General features: G+C 45.2%; 2 protein-coding genes across 4 annotated transcripts in view; both read left to right on the forward strand.

The window, feature by feature from the left end:
* Positions 1–11,539, forward strand: part of PINX1 (PIN2 (TERF1) interacting telomerase inhibitor 1) — a 66,942-nt gene extending 55,403 nt beyond the window's left edge. For all 3 annotated transcript variants that reach the window (XM_061461151.1, XM_061461153.1, XM_061461152.1), the window contains exon 7: positions 9,483–11,539. In XM_061461151.1, coding sequence (XP_061317135.1) covers positions 9,483–10,088 — 606 coding nt within the window. In that variant the 3' untranslated portion in view covers positions 10,089–11,539. The remainder of the gene's footprint in view (positions 1–9,482) is intronic.
* A 6,564-nt stretch (positions 11,540–18,103) lies between these two features.
* SOX7 (SRY-box transcription factor 7) lies at positions 18,104–22,440 on the forward strand. The gene is made up of 2 exons (XM_061461061.1): positions 18,104–18,453; positions 20,054–22,440. Exons 1-2 carry the CDS (start codon positions 18,228–18,230, stop codon positions 20,953–20,955), a joined length of 1,128 nt encoding a protein of 375 aa, XP_061317045.1. The 5' UTR covers positions 18,104–18,227; the 3' UTR covers positions 20,956–22,440.
* Positions 22,441–23,091: the final 651 nt, after the last annotated feature.

Genomic DNA, 23,091 nt, shown 5'->3' on the forward strand with positions numbered 1-23,091 from the left:
GTGTGGGGGTGAATACCCAAGAATGGAGGTTCTGTCCTTGCCTCCTGAAGCAGTTTTTTCATACTATATGAGGTCACTTGCAAAGTTTGTGTTGCATCTTGCTCATGGTTACAGTCATCCTGTCTCTCCTTCCTTTGATACTCTCATTGCCAAAGTTAATTTAGAACCAAATCATAAGTGTTTCACCTCAAATTCTGAACTTTATTAACTGTGATGTTCTGTGTAAATACTACTGGTAATGTTAAGGAATGTTGAAAAATAGTAAAGCCTATAAATCCAAATAAAGTCAGAACACCTTATGTCTTCTTTAGAGCACAGCATTTACCTTTGCTTTTATGCTGCTTGGAGTATAATACGTGCCTCCAGGAACTTGGAAGCTAAGGCTGCAAGTGAATACAGAACAATACAAGTCTCTGCAGAAATGTTGCTCCGATAACTTTGCATTTTTGGCCTACATTTCTTGGTGGTTATTATTTGTTAATTACGTTATATAGTGCTCACATGTGGGGTAATTGCTTCCCCAGAGATCTTACAATAAAATGATGGACAGAACAAGGGCAGGATGTTACACATATCAGGTAGTAAGAGGGTACAGTAGGACACGGGCAATACGATTAGTTAAACATGCCTGTGTTTGAAGATGGAATAGCATTATGAAGTGACAGCAGTTGATTTGGTTTGGGGGAAGAGGATGAGTGCTAATTTGAATTGATCTGAGGAGTTGTCTGAATAGTTGTGCAAGGAAACACTAAAACTAAAGGCAGCAATAAAGAAAAATGCATAGATTTATGAAAGAAAGCTGCGGGAGGTTTGTACCTGGCTTGGCTATAGTTGCAAGGCTGCAGTATGTGAATTCTTGAAAACAAGAATAAGATCTGTATGAACTGTAGGTACACTGTGTATTTCTTGAAATATAAACCCGTTTCCTCAGACAAACTCTTTTCTTCATCCCTTACAGATGGCAGAGAAGAAAAAAATGTGCATACACATCCATGCAGTTGTGTTTCAGATTTTGGTTCTCTTGCTGTTTGTCTTGTTTTTTTGCATCTGCCTTTTAGTCCACATGCTTTCAGGCAGGAGGGCTTTGCTGGTGTTTATGGTGTATGCTGCTCTAAATTGCAATGTTCTGATTCATTTTCCTGTGCTACGAACACTTCTTTGCACCTGCTTAGAGGAAAGGAACCAAGTCACGATGAAGGCACAGCTAACAAATAAGGGACTAAAAGGGGCACAAGGTATTTCTCAGCAGCTCCTCAGCTCCAGCTTGTGCTGAAAAACAGGAAATGTCTGTACCCTTGCACAGAGGTCTGACTGGATTTTGATACGTGGATCAGCTCTCTAGCATATTATCCTCTCAGTGCAAAGAAGCGGAAGAGTTTCAAGTGTGTGTTTTCCTTTCGAGAAGCATTTTCTAAGGGGAAGGGGAAAGGAGTGCAGGTTTGGCCGTTTGAATTATCTGTTTCAAATGCTCCTAGAAGCACTTTTATTTATACACAGCTTTTCTACATGTATTATTAGAAAAGAGGTAGAAGTGAAGTTTTGCAAAGGCAGGTGTTATTTTCAGATATTTTTACGTGTAGTTTGCCCCACCAGAAGCCAAGCTGTGATGCTGGCTGTGCTTGCTCTTGGAATTCTTACCAAAACTCCTTTCTCTCCTCTGGGTACTTCCAGTGATTTTTATTGCATCCTTTCTCTCTGTGGCTTACCTCGGCATCTTAAACCTTCAGATGCCATGTTATTACCTTCGCTTGTATTCACGGTTTGGCTGGCCATGTAGTCCATTTGGTTTCTTCTGTATGGTATAGCAAGAAATCCTCAGCTCAAGAATCACAGAATCACAGAATGGTTTGGGTTGGAAGGGACCTTAAAGCTCATCCAGTTCCAGCCCCCTGCAGCTAGAGGGACAGGGCAGAGACACCTTCTACTAGACCAGGTTGCTCAAAGCCCCATCCAACCTGGCCTCAGACACTGCCAGGGGTGGGACAGCCACATCTTCTCTGGGCAAGTGACTGACCACCCTCACAGGGAAGAATTTCTTCCTATATCTAATCTAGTCCTGCCTGCTCCTTTAAAATACTGTATTTGAGTCTCTTGGTGATACGATTATATACGGGTCTATACAGAACAGATGTGATTGTCTTGTTTGCTGTTACGTGTCATAGCCACTTAGCAATGCCAGCTGAGTAGAACAGCGGGGTTATTTCAGTACTTGCCTAGTTCCTTGCACGTCTGTGCTACCTCTCTGAAGGATCTCAAAGCACTTTACAAACACTTACTGAAACTCTTAGCTCTGCTGCGAGTTTCATATAGTTAATAAAGCATGTTTTGTGCTTTGATAGCCTGTGCTAGAGCTGGAGGGAATAACTTCTACAGGGTTTCCCACCAGCTGGGAAGAAAACTTGGGAAACGTGACCTTCCCAGTCCTGTACTCACTTTGCTGGACCATACTTCCTCTGTTATTCAAGGTGAGAACAGGGCGGTTTAGAATTGATTTAGGTGCTTCTGGGAAGATGAAGTCACTATGTTTGGATCTCTGTATTGTGCCAATAGAGAGATCCTAAGGGAAATCTCTTCCTTTAGTTTTGTTTATATTCAGTCTAATGCACAGATGTAATTTGCAAGGAAATGTGAAGGAAAAGAGGTTTTGCTGGCCTCAGCAGTGTAGCTAGAGTGAAATGAGGTGTCACAAGGATATTTAAGTGTCCCTTTCAAGATGAGAAAAGGATTTTTCTTCTCTGGATTTGCTGATTTTATTAACTCTTTCCCTGTGTGCCCTCAGTCTTCCATACTTCTTGTGCGTTAACTCACTGTGTGTATCCTCCCCTAGCCTTTCGCAGGCTGCTTTCTGCTCATGGGTTTTGCTCGCAGCCTTTGTTAGCTAAAACCAAAATGAATGCTTTTTTTTTTTTCCTGAAAAGTGTGAGAACAGTAGGAGGAAGTTTGTGTGCTCTGTATGACCACGGTGCCAGGGTTCCCAAACTGACATTAGAAATACAGGTGCTGTAACTCCTAATATTGTAACTGTTAGTACTGTAGGACTGACCAGGATCTGATAATGACAGCTGGAATGAATTCCCATGACTATCATTGTAATCAAGTCTCTGGCCAAAATTTAATCCGTTGCACTTTTGCAACCCTGTTGCTTCCTGTTACGCTGTTGTTTTCGGGCTGAAGGCAGAACCCAGCAGAGAATCACAGCTTATTGTACGGCTCCTGTTTCATTGATAGAAACAGGCTGGGTTCCAGTACGTTGTACAAGAGTGAAAAATTACTGTTTATATGACAAGCAAATGGCATTTTGGATAAGTGGAGATGCATTCAGCAACAGAGATGGCAGCTTTCTATTTTAGCAGTAATAATGTGTGAATTATAAGAATGAATGAAAATGCTAAAATTGGCCACTTTCTGAAGTACAGGATGAGGTTTTGGCAAAAATATAAAATAGAATTACACAACAGCCAGTGAGAATTTGAATGCAGTTTTAATAGAAACACGTCACCACAGAATTTAAAACTAAAACAGAAAATGGAGTCAGCAGATTCAGTGTAAATGTACTTGAAAACCAGGCACCTATAGATTTATACAGTGGAATGGAATGAGTGCTGTTATGTGGTAATGAAACCTCTTCACAAGGATACAGTGACACATGAGAATGGGTATCCTGAAGGACTGTGGAAACTCCATCATTGGACATTTCCATGACTCCATGACAAGAAACTGACTGGGTCTAGCCTTGGCAGAAGTCTTGCTCCAGGCCAGAGGCTGAACTGAAGACCTTCAGACATCACTTCTAGTCAATCATAGAAGCACAGTATGGTTTGGGTTGGAAGGGACCTTAAAGCTCACCCAGTTCCAGCCCCCTGCCATGGGCAGGGACACCTTCCAGTAGACCAGGCTGCTCCAAGCCCTGTCTAACCTGGCCTCAAACACTGCCAGGGATGGGGCAGCCACAGCTTCTCTGAGATCAGTGATTCTGTAAATAACCTCAAAATTATTCTAGGCAGAGATATACTACAATAACATTCCTTTGGCTTTTGAGTTACAAGAGGAGTAACCTGATTGCTCTTTCCTTTGTAGTTGCGGATGGAGGCAGGTGTAGCAAAAATGAATCTTCATAAATCCATGGAGAAAATGGTTGGATTTTTTTAAAAAAGGTTTTTCCTTGTCCCTTTTCCGTTAGCTATATCCTAACCTTTCTCCTTGTCCTTCCTGTGAAAGAGGCAGAGCTGATAGTTCACATGTAGTATAGTAGTTAATATCCAACTGTGAGATTGTAGTTGATTTTTCAGCGTATTCTAGCGCAGAATTTATTTTAATGGAGTCAAACAGGAAAGTGCTGTTCTATAGTAATTGGAACTTGTCCTTTTAAAAAGTGCTACCATGTCATACAGCCCAGCCAAGTGTTAAGACATTCAGGATTTTCATTCCATTTCTCCTATAAGTGGATTCCTTGCTATATTGGTACTCATTATAAATAGTAGTATAATTAAACCTTACTATGGTATGAGAGGTATTCTGGTGATTAGAATTCCAGGATTGACAAAAGAAGAAATAGCAGGTGACCTGATTTTTTACCATTTCTTTTTGGGTTTAGTGTTCCTGCTTTTCATCTCTTTCATTAAACCCTCCTTTATTACCAGGCTGGCAATTTATATGCCTATTTTAAGATTTTAAAGCATTATAGGAATGGAAGATGCTTCTAGAGTCCTGATCTTCTATTTTCCGTTCCAAGCAAGGATGAACTCTGCCTAACGCTTTCCTGATAGTTGGATGAGTTGCTTTCCATGGTTGAGACTCCCAGTGGTTGTTGAGGCTTCACATACCTACTGGTAGATTACTCCTAGTAGCAGAGTTTCGTGTTGGTAATTTGCATCTACTGCTGCAGCTTGTCCTCTTCCTCATAAGCACAGGGACAATTATCTCCTTTTTTCTTTGCATCAGCCCTGTGGAAGTCTGTTATGGTAAGTTCTTCATAAGATGCTGTCTGCAGTATACCAATCTTAATCAGGTAAATTGAAAACAATAGAGCCTCCTGAGTACCTGTTCTTATGCCAGAATTGACTTCAGAACTGATGGTACATGGCCTTATTTATGCATGCATTTATTTTAATCCTGCTTAAACTCATCCTGCTACAGATCTTTGCTCATTCTCTTGCCTGTTTGATCCCAGTCCAAATGTTTATGCTCATACTTAACTGGAAGTTGTCAGCCCCTTAAAGGAAGACTCTGTCATTCTTAATGTCTGCAGAGCCCCAGAGTGACTCTTCATGAATAATCTGCTCTGTTTTCTCTCCATCAGAGCTAGACCTGGCATAGAAAGATACAGGGATGCCCTCAGTTCTTGCCTGTCAAGTTTTATGCACTGCAGTATACCAACACACCTCTGCAGTGAGGATCTGAAGTAGCAGAAACAGAACTGGATTATATTAATCTTATTGTTATGGCTTCTGAAGAAGAAAGTCTCTAATCACTGTGGTTCAGCAGACTGCAGAAAGGGGTTGATGCGTTTTAAAGCTCTGAATGATTGTGTGATTGTCTTGTAACTCAGGCTGGAGGTTTAGCCTCTACTTACTTCATCTAGCCCATTTTCTGTAATTTAAGTGAGAATCTACTGAAATTATAGTTTAGCTTTATTCTGCCTTTATGCTCACCCCTTCTGTACTTTGTCATTTTTGTGAATTTAGGCTAACAAAATTGCTTGTGAATTAGTACCCCCTCATTTGCAAATGAGGAGGCAAAGGCATGTGAAATCACTTGACTTGAACAGTTGTAGATCTTTTTTTGGCAGATCTGAGATTCTAGCAGATTTCTTTATTCCCCTACTGTAAGCTTTAAGTGCTAGGACAGAAACATTTGCAGTCTGAAGAGCAGGGAAACTGTACTGGATTAATGCAAGCTGCTTCTGTTGCTTATGTATGGGTAACCTTTGCTGATTGGTTTTATCTTGCTTTTCCTCTCAAAATAACCTGTGGATGCAGCTTTTCTTTTGGGATTTTAATTCTTCAACCTAAGGTCTTAAAACTGCAAACATACTTGGGTTTCAAACTCATTTGGTTTCATGAGGTGCCTAAGTACTTTCCACTTTGGGCTTCTCCTGTTGCCAGACTGTTTTCACGATGTGATGTGAATTGCTTATATAATTGACCATAATCCCCCATTTTTTTAATTCACTGAATAACTGCAGCTGAAAGGTGCTCTGAGACTGTGATGCCTTAGAGATACAACCCTTATCCCCCAGGAATCAAGGGAACCAGGATTTCACTCTCTAAGTTTTGTGTGCTAACTTGATTAAATCAGCATTGTGTGGCTAAAGTGAAGAAAGCAGGCAGAAAACAGCACCGGTGGTACTCAAGAGTACTTTATGTGCTTCAAATTATTTTCCATACATTTCTCTAATCACATAAGCAGATGATATTTACAGGGGACTTCTGGCTATAATTGACCTTTGTCTTTTCCTGTGCACTTCCCAGCCTCTCCTTGAATTTTCCTATTGTTTCCTCTTAATTATTCCACATTTAACACCATACTTCAAGCAGTCCTTTTCTCTTGCTTGGGATCATCCTACTGATTTCCTAGAGACCAGTATTCACAACTCCTTTTAACCTCAACTTCTCAGACCAATTTTGTTGTTAATTTTGGAACTTATGGTGTGGACAAACGTATCTCCTCCAAAGCCTACTCTTCAAGCCTCCCACCAGCTACAGCACGATTGCTTTTCATTTTATGTGATCATCAGCTCTTTGGAGGAGGAGGTTTCTTTCTGTCTTGTATCTTGTGTAATAAATTGCTTTTCAGGAGTTGCAGCAACACAGTACGCATTTGAGTGTGTAGATCTTATTTTTCTTTGGAACTTCTATATATGTATGTTGGGACAGGCAGGAGAAGACTTGCATAAACTGTGAGTCTCCCGTCCAGAGGAAACCCATGTTTAGAGTTCAGTGGTGTTCCCATGGCTACTAGGACAGGTACGTCATGGGAGGGGAACACTTCTGGCATTTAACAGCCGTTCCAGGTAATTTATGGTTTCACATAAGCTTTTCCTAAACTGAGAGGTTTTCTAGGGTTGGCACCTCTTTGCTTGTCTCCATGCCCTGTTAGTTCTGCGTTCAGTGAGCCATGGTTATTAAATTTCTTATCAATAAAGAGTTCCTGAGCAAGGTTCTTATTTTCTGGGATCATGCATACCTTCTGAACTTCCTAGTTTAACCAAAGGAACTTTTTGTTAATGCCTAATGTATTTTATAAAATAAATGTAATACTTGCTTTCAATTACCGTAATTAAGTTGTCAGGACTTGAAGTCACCAAGGGAATGAGAAAATCCTTTCCTGGTTGGCCAGGGGGTAATTGGTGTTCTGGTCGCAAGTACATTTGACATATTGGGGTGGGGAGGGAAACTGTTCTGGCTGGCATCTGCCCCAGAAAACCCGGGAGACTGTTTGTCATTTTGCAATGCAAGGTGTCAAAATCTTGTTGCGGGTAAGAGGAAAAGTGACCTTTTAACTCTGCTTCAGCAGGGCATCTGTATTTGATCCACACCAACGTTGCTTATTGGGTTGGGGGTTATATCTTATTAAAAAGAGAGTGACAAATGAAGCTCAATCCATTTCTTCTGTGGACTCTGTCTTGTCAAAGTTGTACCGTAGCTTCCCTTTCGAACTCTATGTATAGATGTATGTAGATACACGGTTTTCCCCCCCATGCTCAACATCTCTTTACAGGCTTCTTTGCCAGAAGCGAAACAGTTTCAGTTTCTTCATAAACTTGCCTGAAGGTACACTACACGGTATTTCTACAAGAAAAGTACCTAAGTTTTGTAAGTGCCCGCACAAACATTATTGGAATCTCAAGTGTAGCATTACTTTCGTTCCACTGGAATAGCTCTCTTGAAAGCAGGTGTATTAGGAAATGGCTACTCATAATGCATCACTAATGACACAAATTTTTGCATTCCTGTTCATGTGAGTTAAGGTGATGGATGCATAAGGAGTTAGACCTTCAAAACCTTACTCACAAACCCTAATAAACCCCACTTCAGGTAACAGATTAAATGATGCCCTGAAGAGAGTCAGTTCACTTATCTACACCATCATGCAATAACCATAAAGTGTTGAGATAAGTGATTTTATATCTCCCAGTTCTCTGCTAGTCTTCACCCTGTGTATCAGTTTATGCCCATGAAAGTGGGCGTAAAATATTACTGCTTGGATTTGATTGCATTTTATAGTCACTTCAGTTCACATACAAGATGTATGGGTAGAGTGGATGCTCTGACCTGTCTGTGCATTTATGAATGGTAAAAAGTGAAGTATCTCTGTCATACTTGCCACACTTGACTGTAATAGTTGTGGATTACCTACCATTCAAGAAGTGTGATGTAGGCCAGATTTTGGTGAGGATTCTGCACAATTCTCCCCTGCTCAGCTTTTCCCATCAGGTTGGGTGTGCCTGGTTAGCTGCAGTTCATACAAGGGTTAAAAAAACACAACAATGTAAAATCTGGGACATTTCCAAGAGCCGTTTGTGACTTTTGCCAAGCAAAAGGATATGCCACAAAGGGTTATTTTTGAGTGCTTTAGTATCCGTGTAAACAAGTCTGAATTTCAGCTGCCTTTTTGGCTGGTTTATTTTGCAAGTCGCAGATAATTTAACAAGTTATGTTATTTTCATCTTGTTGCATTTGCTGCTTTTTCAGAGTCAGTTCCCTTCATGCCATACGTAATATCCAGCTCCATAGCTATACTTTGCTCTTTGTTTTATATTTACTTTCTAGATACTAGGCTCTTTTTATAGATACTCACCTGCAGCTAGAGTTCAGCAGCTATTTATTTTGTGTATGCAGAAGCCTTGTAAGATCTAACCTGTGATGTTGTTTTTGCCATCTGATAATGTATAATCAAATGGAGCATGTTTAAATAACAACATCTAGGACACAATGACAGTAAACCAGCTGCGAAACAAACATTTCTAAAGATCAGATAAGATGGAAGAGATGCATCAATGCTGGATTGCTCTGTGTATCATAAGTTCTTGCACTTTGCTGCAGAGGTATTCCAGGCATGGGATTTCCTTTATGCCATAGGCTAATAAGTTGTACTGTGTTGCTTTTTATGTTGTTTTATATCTTGTAGAGACATGTGCCTTTGCAAAGTGAGTGTAATACTCTTGAGTATGATAGTATTATACATAATCTGCATGAGCTGCACAGGAGTAGGTAAACAGCAAGAAATTTAAACCAACAGAGAACTGACTTCTGTATTCTCTCGCTGCCATCCATACTGCCACCTCTTCTCCCTTAACTTGTGCCAACATTTGCATTAAGGGCTGAATCTCATTTCTGCCCAACTCTATATTTTTGCAATTAATTTTCAAAGCACCATACTGTTTGTTAATATTTTTCTTACTAGTGCAAAAAAAAAACCACCATTATGTTTAAAGCCATTATTTCTGACTCTCGCTCCTGCCTCTCTTTGTTCCCTTGCAGGAGGATATTGCCAGTCCTAAGTCTCAGGAAGAGAAGCAGGGAAACTGCTGTCTATCCAAGCCTGCAGACGGTTACAATACAGTGACGAGCGTTCTCACTGTACAGGAATATTTCGCCAAGCGCATGGCAAAACTGAAGGGATCCCAGAATGACACAGAAGCAAAGGTAGTCAGTTCCAGCCCAACAGCCGATGAGGCTTTGGAGCCTTCAGAAGAACTGAAAACCAAAGTCAAACAGAAAAAGCACAAGCAGAAGAGAGATGAGGCCAAGAGTACAGAGCATTGTGAGAAACCAAAAGCGAAACAGTCGAAGATAAGTAGCTTGAATGACAAGGAACTGGATGCTCCTTTAAATGAATGTCACTCAAGGAAAAAGAAAGGGAAACATAAAGAGCAGCACGAAGGAGAAAGCATTAGTTGTGATGAAAACCTGGGCAATGGAGAGATTCATGCAGGGACTGCTGATGGGGAAGATCTAAGTGCAAAGGACTGTGAGGCACGGCAAAAGAAACACCATAAAAAGAAACACAAAAGGCAAAAAGAGGATGCAGATGAGTGTATCGAAGGAGCACAGAAAAAGAAAAAGAAGCATTGCAAGCACATTTAAGAGTCAAGCTGTGACTCAGGTGATTTGTACCTTAGCAAGTTAGGGAAATCTGTGTAAACACACCAGCCAGACACCACTTGTGATCCAGAGTTGAGCACACTCCTCTACCTCCAGCAGAAACCACAGACTGTGTTTAAATATAGCTCTTTCAAGGAAGAACATGGTAACAAATCAATGTGAGCTTCAGTGCCTTATTAAAAAAGGTATCCATGTGTAGGGCCAAGGCTTGCATGTCTGCAAAGCAAGACTTAACAAAAAATAGTTCCACTTTGCCTCTTTCAGCATGGCAGACGGTTCACCTTCGTGGCTTTGCAAGAGCTGTGTTGTAACACAGCAGACCTTGTGCTGCCTTCAGCCCAGATTCACTCTGGTGCAACTTTGTTCCAGCAAGCAAAATCAGACCTGGTTTTAACCACTGTGGTTAAGTCTGGGAAAGGCAGTGAATTCCTTACTACCTGCTGCTTCACACTGTGTTTATCTCCATCCAGGTTAAAAAGAACAATTCACCCTACTACTGTTTTTATTATTAAAGCAACTGTTGTTTTCACTTGTGATAGCCCAGCTCTGCTTCTGGAAACAGGAGAGGTTTTGCAAAGTTCCATGTGTTTTTTTCACTGTTTTTTGCAAAGTCATGTCTAATTTTTTCATTGATCTCCTTTTACATATAAAATAAATGTTGTTTCTTCCTCAAATACTTGTTCTAATATTAAAGTTTTACACCTGAGTATCAGTACTAAAGCGTGAAATAAAAATACCACCCTTTGTTTCCTAGCCGCTTGTTAACTATTCTCTAGCAATTGTAACTTTGCTACAAAGCTAGAGGAGCTGTGCCTTTATTAACCATATCTAGATCTTTGGTTATCTGGGAGCACTCAGGGTACCTTCAGTGATGTATCTGGCATTCAAACAGTTGTCTTGGCTAGAGCAAGAGCTTTTTCTCTGAAATTAGGGACCAAGTGGATTTTAAAAGTATAGCTGGTCAGATGCATTAGTATTGCTGCATACTCTGAACACTTGCAGTTTAGGTTTGTAATCAAATTATAGCTTGTTTCTAATTGTAAACCTGGAAATAAGCAATGCTGGAACTCAGCACTACCATAACCAGTTTTGTATGAGGTATTAAACATTCAGCATGAATTTCGACATGTTAATCTCAGCTAAGAGCTGTTAGAAGAGATGGGCGAGCATGGAAGTAAAGTGTTGGAATGAGAAGCAGCATTCACCATCCTGGAGTCTGATTCTGATACTGCTTTAGCCACAGCAAAGGGACAGCACAATCCTGAAAGCCAGCCAGTTCTCATGCCATAATCTGGAGTGGCCGACCGGAATTCACATCATTAGCTGTTCATTTGACTTTGGGCCTGGCTGCGTTTCATCAGTGTAAATCTAAAACGTCCCACTTGGCCTGCACTGCTGAATAAAATGGGTACATTTTTTTATTGTCTTGGCTCAGTTGAGTTGCTTAACATGGTTTATAAAACATTGTCAAGATGCAGATGTTAATATGAAAAATTTTTTTAAGCTGCCTTTATTGTCCAGTGAAACTAAAGCATGCGTTACACAGCCCACATGGCTTCAGATGTTTTAGCTTGCAGCTGAACTCTTCCTTTCTGAGATACCTTGGGTTGCAGTGCACCTTTCTTACTTTCAGGACATGTTCATTCATTACAGCAAAATTACTGTATTTTTACTTCTTGCAAGGGAGAGCAAGGTGTCTTTCTCTGTGTTTAGAGTAGCATTTGCTTTTCAGTGCTGTGCAGGTATTAGCCATTCTGATGCTGCTGAGGCCGGGCCAATTCCCTGATTTCTTTAGATGAAATACCACTTCATACCATGATGTTGCTATAGAGTTGTGAGTAAGCTCCATGCCCAACGTGCAAAAAAAATAATTGCAGCAAAAGAATACAGCAGAATAATTTTTCATGTTGCATTGAAGTTCTGTGGGTCCTCTGCAAAGCAGCATTTCTAATCTCTTGCTCACCACAAATTTGGGGGTTTGTTTGTCAGCAAAAGCCAAAAAGCCTGTTTGTTCCCAATAGTTTTTTTAACTACACTTCACAGTCTTTCAGGGATTTCAGTTTAAAAAGGTGCTGGTTTACTTCTCCAAGTACTGCTGGGCTTATTTGTTTGTTCTCTACATTAATCTTCCATAGGTTTCTGCATGCTAATTCTTACGAGTGTTTGGCCATTTTCCAGTGTTAGTTATAGGAAGAATAAACCCAGGAGTACATTTTTAAATATATGGTGTTACTACCGTTAAGTACCGAATACCTAAGATTTAAATCTGGCCCAGATTGAAATATCGGCTACAAATAGAAGATTCTCTATTTGTACAAGTAGTGGGAATTTTACTCTATCCCAGGAAATGTGGGATTTTAATGTGCCTCGAGTTCAAAGAGAAATAGCATGTGCAGAATACGGGTTGGGGAGAGGGAGGGAAAATCATAACAGACTAGTATTTGAAATGAGCTATTCATTTATCTGCTTTGCTCTGTGCATGTTAGGGGTCAACCAACTTTGCATTACTGGACAAAAAGCTCTCCTGACCAGATACTGTCTCGTGAAATGGATGATTGAAACAACAGGAACACACTTCAAAGTAATTGCATGTTTTTGCTGTTTATAGTGGGTTGTGAGTTCAGTTTTAACCAAACTCTGGTTTGGCAAGAAGGTCTTTTTTTTAGAAAGCATAAGAAAAATAATTACATCATTACTCAAATGGTGAAATTAGCAGAATGTAAGCCCAAAGAAGTTACTTGGTTTCATTGCTGTGAAAATAAGGCTTTCAAACAGCAGTCTTTTGTTAGATATTTGTCCGTTGACTCACACATCACAGCGCAAAATCACATACCTCCAACTGAAATTACCTAGAAACTAAGCAAAATGAGTCTCCACTCTACTTTCATTTTCAAATCGAGACTGAGGCACACACAGCATAGGTGTTAAAATGTTTTCAGTTTCAGTAATCACCGGTCACCATTGACACAGAAGAAATTTCCCCTTCTCACACTCGGAGCCTTACACACATGATGGTTCCTCGTGAATTACCTCCATTCATCACAGGTATAGTGTCGTTCTTTGCTTCAAGCCTTGAATTCAACTGTCGGTGCAAAGGCTGCTACGTGCCAAACTGTGATTTGCAACCACAATTTTATGAACAGCAATATATATGCTGAATTTTGTCTTGTAAATACCTGCAAGCGCAAAACTCTCCTGGCAATTATTGCCCATAGAAAAGTTGTCTTCTTACCAGCACCGGACTGGTATGAGTCTGCATGAGCTTTATGAGTTTCAACCGTTTCGGTGTTGCTGTGTCTGACTGCAGAGCCTGCCTTTAGAGCTGGGAATGGGAAAGCTGGTGAATGCTGCAAGACAACCCAGATGTGTGCAACACATGCCATTCTTTGGACTTCTTTCCTAGACATACTAGCTCAAGGGCTTTACACACAACCAGGGTTCAGTAAAGTACAAGTTTCAAGACAACCCACTAAGATTTCAGAACCACCTATCCTTGGGTCAATGGGCATTTCAGTCCATTAGATGATATTGAGAGGGAGCTGCTTTGTGCAATTCAAGAAGTGTGGTTGGGGACAGTTCATCGTGTTCAAATAATGCGATTTTCCTTTAAGCAAAGGGCAGTTCTAGTGCTGAGTTCTTTCAGATAATCAGCTCTCAGCAAAGAAAATGAGCTGAATGCACCAGTGTAATTAACCAATTTTCTCCTGTTTAAATACACAAGACTCAAGATTGTGAAGCATCCACCTTCAAAAGGCACGATTTACGTCATGAAACCTCCAAACCTGCCAGCACTAAGGGGAGGAAGGAAGCTCCAAGAAGAGAGGAAAACCACACAAAGTCTATTGGAAACACTGCACAGCATCACGCCTGTCTTAAAAGAGGATCTTACGATAGTGTGTCCTCGAACAGCGTGAGGATTGCGAGCATCCGAATTAATTCCTCCTCATTCCTAGGCAGTGTGAGGTGAGGTTTGCAGTGGGAAGGGTTATAAATCTGATCCGCATGGATTTAGTGGCTGAGGAACTCCCGGGAAGGATCTGAGCTTAGAATACTTGGACAATAACCAAGGCTGTCGTCTCTGTACCTGCCCCATGTAAGATAAGCGAAGTTTTGCTTGTCTTGTATAAGCAAACTTTTAGTGATGTGGGACTGGTCAATATGGTAAAAATATAAACTTTGATGGTGGCAAAAGTCTGAAGATTGTTCCAAAGCCAAATTCAAGCTCAATTTTTCAGCAAGTCAGAACTTAAGTTCTGAGTCACTCAGAAGATATTTTTCTTTCCTTACCTTAGTCCATTTTTATAAATTTTAAAGTGTAAGAGGCAAAATTCTCTAGTCCCTTTTAACCTAAAAGAAATAATGTATGTATATGTATTTTGCAATTTAAAGCTGCATTTTAAAAATAGAGCAGAACTATTCAGCACTGTGGTTGTGTGCATGTTGGAAATCTTAAAACTGGGGGGGTTTGTCCACATTTTTGGCTGCATAAGGTGAAAACTCTGGTTTCTCCTCCTAGCAAATAAATGGTCCCTGTAGCAGTCCCTGGCGGAGCCGGGGAGGCCGGGCAGTGGGCCGGGTTGGTTCTTCTGTCTCAGTGGTAAAGCAGCTGGGAGACGAGAGACAGCTCTTTGCTGGGAACCCCCAGCTGCCTCTGCAGATCCTACCCTTGGGAGACGAGAGCTTCATCAATAATTAAGGAACATGTGAATATTGAGCTAATTTAGGATTTGCACTTTCTCACACTTTGTAATGTCTCCGAAGCAGGGGGGTGTGGGGAGGTTACTTGGTGAAAACAGACCCACTGTTTGCAAGCTGAGTAACATGCCAGATGTCAGATCCATGCCAAAAGGGGGTATTTTTGAAGAGTGGGGATGGTCTTGCCTGTACAGTGCAAAAGCTGGGTTCAGGCACAGATTTTTCTGCTGGACCCATGGGAGTTTGCTGCCACTGTTCCCCATCCGTGAAAATGGGGAGAACAAAGCTTTCTTCCACCCTTTGTCTGCTCAATCTATTTTAGCTCATAGCTTTTAGCCGTAATTTCCCTGCTCTCAAAGCCCTGTGAGAGCTCCGTTTCTTCCTGTGCCCCAGATACAGGTAAAGCGCTGCACCAGAACTGGAAGGTAAGCAGAAAAAGTAAAGATTAAGTTTTTCCAGACTGCTGCTAATTACCCTGATACGGTCGCAATTAAAAGGTGGCATTTTCACATGAGCCCTGGCTGTCTTTATGTAATGCAGAGCTTCCGACAGGACAGGTTTAACCAGCATTTTAGGTAGGGTGCAGGATGAAACCCATCTTACTAATGCAATCAGAATGCTACAGGAGAGAGGGGGGGGAAATATGAAGTGTTTATTATTATCATTATTATTATTACAGTTTGCATTCCAAAGGGGGGGGGGGGTGTCCTAGGAAGGTGCTGTCTTTTAGCAGGGAGAAAATCCAAACAAGAAATATCCTCAAGTATTTCTTTGTCCTGCAACCACACAGGAGTCCCAGCACACATCTCTGAGGGAACCCAAAAGCCACATGAGTTTACCCCTGCAATACCTGGGGTGGGGCAGATCAAGCAATGTTACCCCCGTGATGCAGAGGGGAATAACAAGGAACCTCCAGGTGTCTGCAGCAGAGGCAGGAGGTGGATGTGAGTCCTGTCCCTGCTTGGTGGTTGATTCTCCCCCAGAGCTTTCCTTCCATCCCAAGCCATGTAACAGGGCTCAAGAGGGATTCATCTGTTCCTTTTCCCTTGAGGCAACATTCTATTCTACTACTACTACTACTAAAGCTTTCTGGCCTCCGGGGACTCTACTATAGAGGTAATATGTTGATGATGATGATGATGATGATGATACCCAGGCCCTGTGCATCCTGAGGATTAAGAATTAATGCTGAGCAATCTAAAACCAATTCAAAATAAACCCTTGCAGCTTCAGGCAGTCCCTCGTTAATGCACTTCAACCCCTACTGAAGGGAAATCAGAAAAATAAAAGAAGGATATTACAGGTTCTCTTCCCAACCTCTCACTGCCAACCTCTGCAGCGACTCCCATCTGGAAAAGGCACCCAGGAGACCTGTTTGGAGCAGGATGGAGAGTTTGACATCCTCCCTCTCTTCCCCGTCCTGGCACTTCAAGGCGTGAGACAGGACTTTGGGAGAGAAACGGAGCCCGCTCTGTAAAGCCTGGGACAACACGAGCCGTCCCCAGGAGCGTGCATGGCTCCAAAGCACAGATGAAAGGCAGTTGCTATGTGCCAGCCTGCATGTGTGTGTGTGTGTAAAGGGTTTATAAATCTGTCCTGAGACCAGGAAATCTCCTGCGCCTTTTAGATTTAAGAGAAGTTGCCTTCCTGTTGTATTCCCAGATAACGCAGCTCTGATCAAGCCCACTTGTAAATAGCTTAATAGATGTAATCAGTTCCTTTGGAAAATGTTGTTGCTTCCGTAGGGTTTTAATTTGGTCCCGGAGAAGAACTCGGAAAGGGCAGTTGCTGCTTCTGCTGCAAGTCAAGTTAGCACCTTTCAGCTCTCCAGACCCCCAAATCACTGTAATCCAGGAGGAACAGAACCGCAGCAATCCCACTCCTGTGCAAAGGAAGAGGAGAAACCAGGAAACCCAGGCAGATCTGAACCCACACAGCATACATTTACATACCATTCTCTCCATCACTTGTAATCTGACAAGAGTCAATAGGAACACCTAGACATGTGGTAAATCACTGCTTACCTGTACAAACACCCCAGCTGGGGATCCGCGATGGGTTTTTCCCCCCTTCTGGGGGGTTAGATGGGGCAGCAGCAGCCAACCCTAGGAAATGCCTTCCCATCTTGCACCCCTGCCTGCCGGCTTTCTGGCAGCACAGAGAGGAAATCCACAATCAGTCAAAGCGGAGCCGCTGCAGCCCTGCAGCCCATGTCAGGGGGTCAGAATCATAAAGGAATCAAGGGACTAAATATATTCCACTGGGCAGGTTGCAGAGATGAGCTGGGCAAGGGCACCCAGCTGGGGATTTTTGGTCTCCTTAGTGATACTGGAGATCATCCTGGTGGGGGAACACTTCCTGGGGGAGACTTTGCTGCCCTCATGAGCACTGAACTGGGGTTAGTGAGAAATAAGGTTGTGGGATGGTGGTGCCTTCATCCCAGCTAGGGTGGGGGACAATTTGCAGGATGGAGCAGTGCTCCATAAAACAACAGCAAGAAAAAGACAACAAAGTATTGGACTGGCCTTACGTGTCCCCGAGATGGGCTGTGGGGACCAACTGGGGATGTCACAGCCTGTCTGAGCTGCCCCATCCCTGTCCCTGCCCATGTGGTCCCCACAAAGCTCACACAGGAGCCCAACCAGGCTGGACAGGCACCCACCAGCAGCTTCACTGTGACCCTCTTTCCCTTCCATGCAAGGGGACCTGGGAATCTGGGGGAACTGTGTGAAAGCCAACACGGGGTGGCAAAGCACAGCCTGGACTAGTGATTAAAGCAGGAGCTGTGTGGGGCCAGAAAGGGATACCCTTGATTGATTTGTGTAGGGAATTGTTAGGTAGGGCAGGGATACCCCTGCCTTGATTTCCCCATGCAAACAGGCTGCAGCTTGCCAAAGCCTGGGGAGGGGTCTGAGGAGGGGACACCCTATGGGAATCTTCTTTTTGGGGCTCTTCTCCTTTCCAGAGCACCCTGAAAAGGTTTCAGCGCCCTCATCTCCTCTCTATATATTTCCCCCAGCCTTGAAGTTCTGGGGGCTCTGAGGTGCAGTGGGGGTTGGGGGGTGCAGCCGGGGCTGTTTGGGGGTGGTAGGGCCATTTCCAGCTCCGTCCCCCTCCCCTTCAGTGGGCAAAATAAGAACTAATAATAATAATAAAAGGGGGGTGAGAGGAGAAGAAAGGGGTGTGTTGGGGGAGCTCCCCCCCCTTCTCCCCCGGGCGGTGATGGGGAGAGGGAGGGGAGAAGTTTTCTCCCCGCACCACCCTGGCCGGGGCTCAGGAGTTTGCAAACAAGGAGGAGCAGCGAGCACCTTCGGTGTCATTGGAGGAGGCTTTTTCCAAGGAGCTCATAAATACGGGGGAGGCCGGGCAGGAGGCTGGGACTGCGCGGGGACCCCGCGGGCAGAGCCTGTCGGGGGGGGGCGGGCCATGGCTGCGCTGCTCGGAACCTTCCCCTGGCCGGAGCGGCTGGAGGGGGACGCGGCCGAGGGGGTCCCGCCGGGGCCGCCCCCACGGTGTCCGCCGGGAGAGAAGGGCTCCGAGAGCCGCATCCGCCGGCCCATGAACGCTTTCATGGTGTGGGCAAAGGACGAGAGGAAGCGTTTGGCCGTGCAGAACCCGGACCTGCACAACGCGGAGCTCAGCAAGATGCTCGGTGAGGAGAGGGGGCATGCGGGGTTCGAGGGTGCGACTCCGCGGTGAACGTCCGAGCACCCACTCGGGCATCCCCGAGGGTGCAGACTCTATCTGGAGCCATTACCCCGGTGTGGGCACCCCTGCACCCATCGGCCATCCTCTGGGGTATGAACCCTGCCCAACCGGGAACCGTCCCCGCTGCTCTGCGGTGTGCAAACCATGCCTGGGTCTGGTATGCTGGAGTGCCTGCATCCTCCCGGCCACCCCATGGAATATAGGCAGGTCCGGCAAGCTGTGAGTGGGCACCCCTGAACCAGCATGTCCAGGCTGTGGGGTGCAAAGCCTGGCCGGGTCCAGCATCCTAGGGCAACATCCAAGGACTGCCTTGTGGGGTGCAATGCCTGAAGGGGTTCTGCACCCCAGGGAGCAGGCACCCGTGCACCCGCCCCGCAGGACACAAAGCCCAGCAGTCGCCCACACTCTGGAGTAAGCAGCCACTTGGATGCAAACCCTTCTGGGGTGCAAACTGCTTGTGCTGCCAGTGGCAGGGATCCCTGCACGCCAGGCAAGGAGGGACCCCCTAGATTTCCTGGCCTGCCCCTGCTGTCCCACTTTGTCCCTAAGCTCACTAGCCCACCCCAATATTGAATGGCACTCTGTGTGTGTGTTTCTCCTGTTTCTGTTGGAGATAACAACCCATTTTAAACACAGATTTGTTTCCCACTCCCCATCTGCTATTTCCCCCCTCTCACAATCCCATTTTTTTAATGTGAAACCAAGAGGGCAAACAGAAAACACCAGCCCAGACAGTCTGAGAAAGAGCTGCCCAAATTGCAACACAGCCTTGCTGTCCAGCCTCTTACCCAAAGTTTGTGTTTCCTTGTACAGTTTTGTGGTGTTTTCTTTGCTGGTTTGGGTTTTCTCCTTGCTGAATTACCATGCAGCATCTCAGCTTGCTAGTATTATTTCTGCTGTCTCTTTGGCAGTGGGAAGGCATCAAATGCTTTCATCTGTATCCTCATTTCTCCCCCTACCCAGAGGAACAGCCTGGGGTATCCTCACCATGGGATACACCCCCCTTGCCCCGCCACTGCCTCTCTACCCTGTGTCTTGGGGACATTTTGTGTATCTCAAACTGGGAGCAGCAAGGTCATGGCACCCTGGTCTATCCTACACCCCATGAGTCCTGGCAGGGCGTGGGCTGGGACACATCCAGGGACACCATGTCCTGACCCCTGCTCAGTCAGGCATGGCCTTGGCCGTCCCTGCTGGGCAGCCATGATCTCCGTCCCACAGAGGCACTGGAAGATCAGCCATGGAGCTGGGGGAGTTTATTTGTCCTGATTTATCTGCAGTGAGGCTCAGCTAACCCTGAACCCACCCTGCGCAGGGACTTGGGATGGGAAGATGTGGAGGACATACAGTGGCTTTGATCCCCATCTTCTTCATCCTCCTGCTGCCCTCCGATCCTCCCGAAGGGTTTGCAGGCTGCATCCTCCATGTGTGCCAGCTCAGAGCCTCTACCTTGCCCTTGTGTTGTGTGCCTGCAGGCTCTGGGAGGCATCCACCTTTCCTTCCCCTGCCGGGGGTGCTAAGAGGAGTTTTGTTCTCTGTTTCAGGCAAGTCCTGGAAGGCTCTGAGCCTCTCGCAGAAGCGTCCCTATGTGGAGGAGGCTGAGCGGCTGCGGGTGAAGCACATGCAAGATTACCCCAACTACAAATACCGGCCCCGGCGGAAGAAGCAGGTCAAGCGCATCTGCAAGCGGGTGGACCCCGGGTTTTTGCTGGGCAGCCTGACGCGGGACCAAAACGTGGTGCCAGAGAAGCGGACCTGCGGTCGGGCCGGGGGGGATAAAGAAGGGCTGGGTGAGTACCCCCCTCGCCCAGTGCTGCCGTCCGTCCGGGGGTACCGGGAGGCCCCAGGCAGCAGCAGCAGCACCAGTGTGGACACCTACCCCTACGGGCTGCCCACCCCCCCGGAGATGTCTCCACTGGATGCCATAGACCATGAGCAGAGTTTCTTCTCCTCGCCCTGCCCCGATGAGCATCACCGCTCCCACCTCGCTGGAGCCACCTACTCCCCGGAGTATGCAGGCAGCTCCCTCCCATGCAACCACCACCCTCTCAGCCCGGTACCGCAGCCAGCAGCCTGCATGATGCCCCCGGCCTCCAGCTGCCCCTCCCTTCCTCCTCCTCCTCCTCCTCCCAGCTACTACACACCTGCCTTCCCCTCCCTGCATCCTCCTGCCCTCCATGCCCACCTGGGCCAGCTCTCCCCACCGCCCGACCACCATGGCTTTGATACCTTGGACCAGCTAAGCCAAGCTGAGCTCCTGGGGGAGATGGACCGCAATGAGTTTGACCAGTATCTCAACAACCCCGGCCATGGTGACCACCACAGTGGGGTCTTGGTCAATGGACACATCCCGACGTCTGGCAGCTCCCATGCCTCTGAGACCAGCCTCATCTCCGTCCTTGCCGATGCCACGGCCACCTACTACAATAATTACAGCGTCTCTTAGAACCTCAGCCAGGGCCGCCTGGACCGGCCGAGGAAGGACCCGACACAGTATTATGAGGCGTTGTGCCCAGGGACATCGCTCACTGCCCCTCAGGGTGACCAAGCCCGAAGTGCAAGGGCTGTGGAGTCTCCTCGGTGGTGTAGGTAAAGGATTTCGGTCGGCGTTTCACCACTGGTGCAAAGTCTCGGGTGCCCTGCTCCAAATGATGCTGGGGGGATTTCCCAATGCCAAAGCCCATTGGCCAAGACCCTCTTCCAAAGCAGAGATGCTCCTGGGAGCATGGGAAGGCTGCCCCCAGTTTGGGGCACCGCCAGGTCTGCTTTGGAGTTGGGAGGGTGGCAGCATCCCACAAATGGGAGGTCTGAAGTCCTGGCAAGGGCATAACCCCCTGGAAGGGGAAAAGGCATTGGAGGAAAAGGGGAGATTCTGGTGAAAGGGTGCACAGCCTGCAAGCCACTTGGCTCATGGTGTCAACATTGCCACAGCTGCCCTGACCTGCTTGACCATGCTGTTGGGGCTTAAACGACCCCCTGTCCTCATACCCCCAGACTGTGAGTTGGCAGCTTCATCCTTTGGGAAACCCCAGAGGAGATGGTACACCAGGGATGCTTCGGTGGCACAGGGGCTGCAGGGGGGCAACCAGCCACAGGGGCGCTCAGTCTGAGCATTCCAGAGATGGGCAAGATCCTTGGAAAGGCAGGATCCAGCTGGCTTCTTTCCCCTCCATGGCTTCATTTTGGCCTCCCAGCAAAAGCGCTGCCAAAGGGGGTGCAGCATGAGCTGCCCTCCCCGCCAGGCTGGGAATGGGTCCTGGGATGAGCATTTTTGGCAAAGAAGTGATGATGTAGCAGGCATAGTTTTTATCAAACATCCTTCGAAAGCAAATGCTTCACATTTGGAGCCGCAGTGCCCAATGCCTCTTCTAACTCTGGCGTATTATTGCTTGTAATAAAGCTGTACATTGATTTATTCCTTCCATTATTCCTCCCCTCGGATTTTGTATTGCTCGAGTTCTCTTCCTTTTCATAAAGATGAAGCTTTATTTTAAATCAGTTATATGACATGATTAATCTTAGTATTTACTGTATGGCACTTGGCAATGATTAGTTAGTAGCGTGGCTATGATTTTCTGGTTTCGGTCCCAAACATGTATTAATAATAATTGCAAATAATACTTTAAAGCCCCCCAACTTCACAGGTTTTTAAGCTAATACATTCCATCTTTTTTTTTGTGTGACTCTATGCATTTTGAATGAGTGTAGATACGAGTTTGCATAAAATATTTAATTTAAATAGATATGTTTTTATACGATGATTGTTTTATGATTGGAATTGCTGGAGCTATTGACAAAGTTTTCAAACCATAAACGTTTCCTGTGCAAGTGCTATTTTTTTAAATTTTTTTTTGTTGGTATTTGCAGCCAAACTTTTCTACTTCTTTTTTTTTTTTTTTTAATAAAAAAGATCTGTGGTTATCTTTACAAACTGTGGACTGCTTTCTAACAAAGTGACTCAAGGCATGCGTTCGCTTTTCATGGGGTGTCGCAGGGGCAGCAAGTCACTTTGATGGCCTTGATCCTGCTTTTGCCATCTCACTAATATGGTCTTTTAACACCTATGTAGATACTACCATGAAGTTAAGGCAGAGCTTTGCCTTTGGTGTGTTGGCGAGCACAAGTGATGGATGTTGCCTATTTATGGAGCAAGTGCCAGTGCCTGGAGCAAGGGTTTTATTCACATTTAAGGCCGTCTTTCACAGTTCGTGCTGATGCACCACTTAAGATGCTCCACAGTGTGAGGGCCATGTAAAGGGTCCGTGATGCTAATGCAGATCAAGGCAGTGAGGCCTGAGATGTGGAAGCGTGGGTCAAATTTGGGGGGCTGAATCAAGGGCACTCTTGGAGGTGGATGTTGAGTGGTGCCCTTCAGGCATAGCTAGCAAAGAGAAAAGCTTAGGTCATCTTGCAGTCCAGGGACCACCATCACAACCTGCTCTTGTTAGACATTAAATTAGGCTGTGTCCCTGTGTCCTTGAGGTTAAGCCATTCACACTTCCCAAAGAAGTGTCTTCCCAGGCTGTGTCCTCCTGCTTGGCCCCAAAAAGTGGAAAAGTGGATGAGCAAGTTTCCAGTGCAC

This window comes from Pezoporus flaviventris, unplaced genomic scaffold (genome assembly GCF_033815535.1).
Source record: "Pezoporus flaviventris isolate CSIRO_AGI_PZ_B2104156 unplaced genomic scaffold, CSIRO_AGI_Pfla_v1 ptg000031l, whole genome shotgun sequence".
In the NCBI taxonomy this organism is placed as follows: Eukaryota; Metazoa; Chordata; class Aves; order Psittaciformes; family Psittacidae; genus Pezoporus; species Pezoporus flaviventris.

Coding starts and splice junctions, on each gene's coding strand:
- SOX7 (XM_061461061.1), top strand. CDS start 18,228: ATGGCTGCGCTGCTCGGAACCTTCCCCTGGCCGGAGCGGCTGGAGGGG. Junction 18,454..20,053: donor GGAGCTCAGCAAGATGCTCG/GTGAGGAGAGGG, acceptor TCTCTGTTTCAG/GCAAGTCCTGGAAGGCTCTG.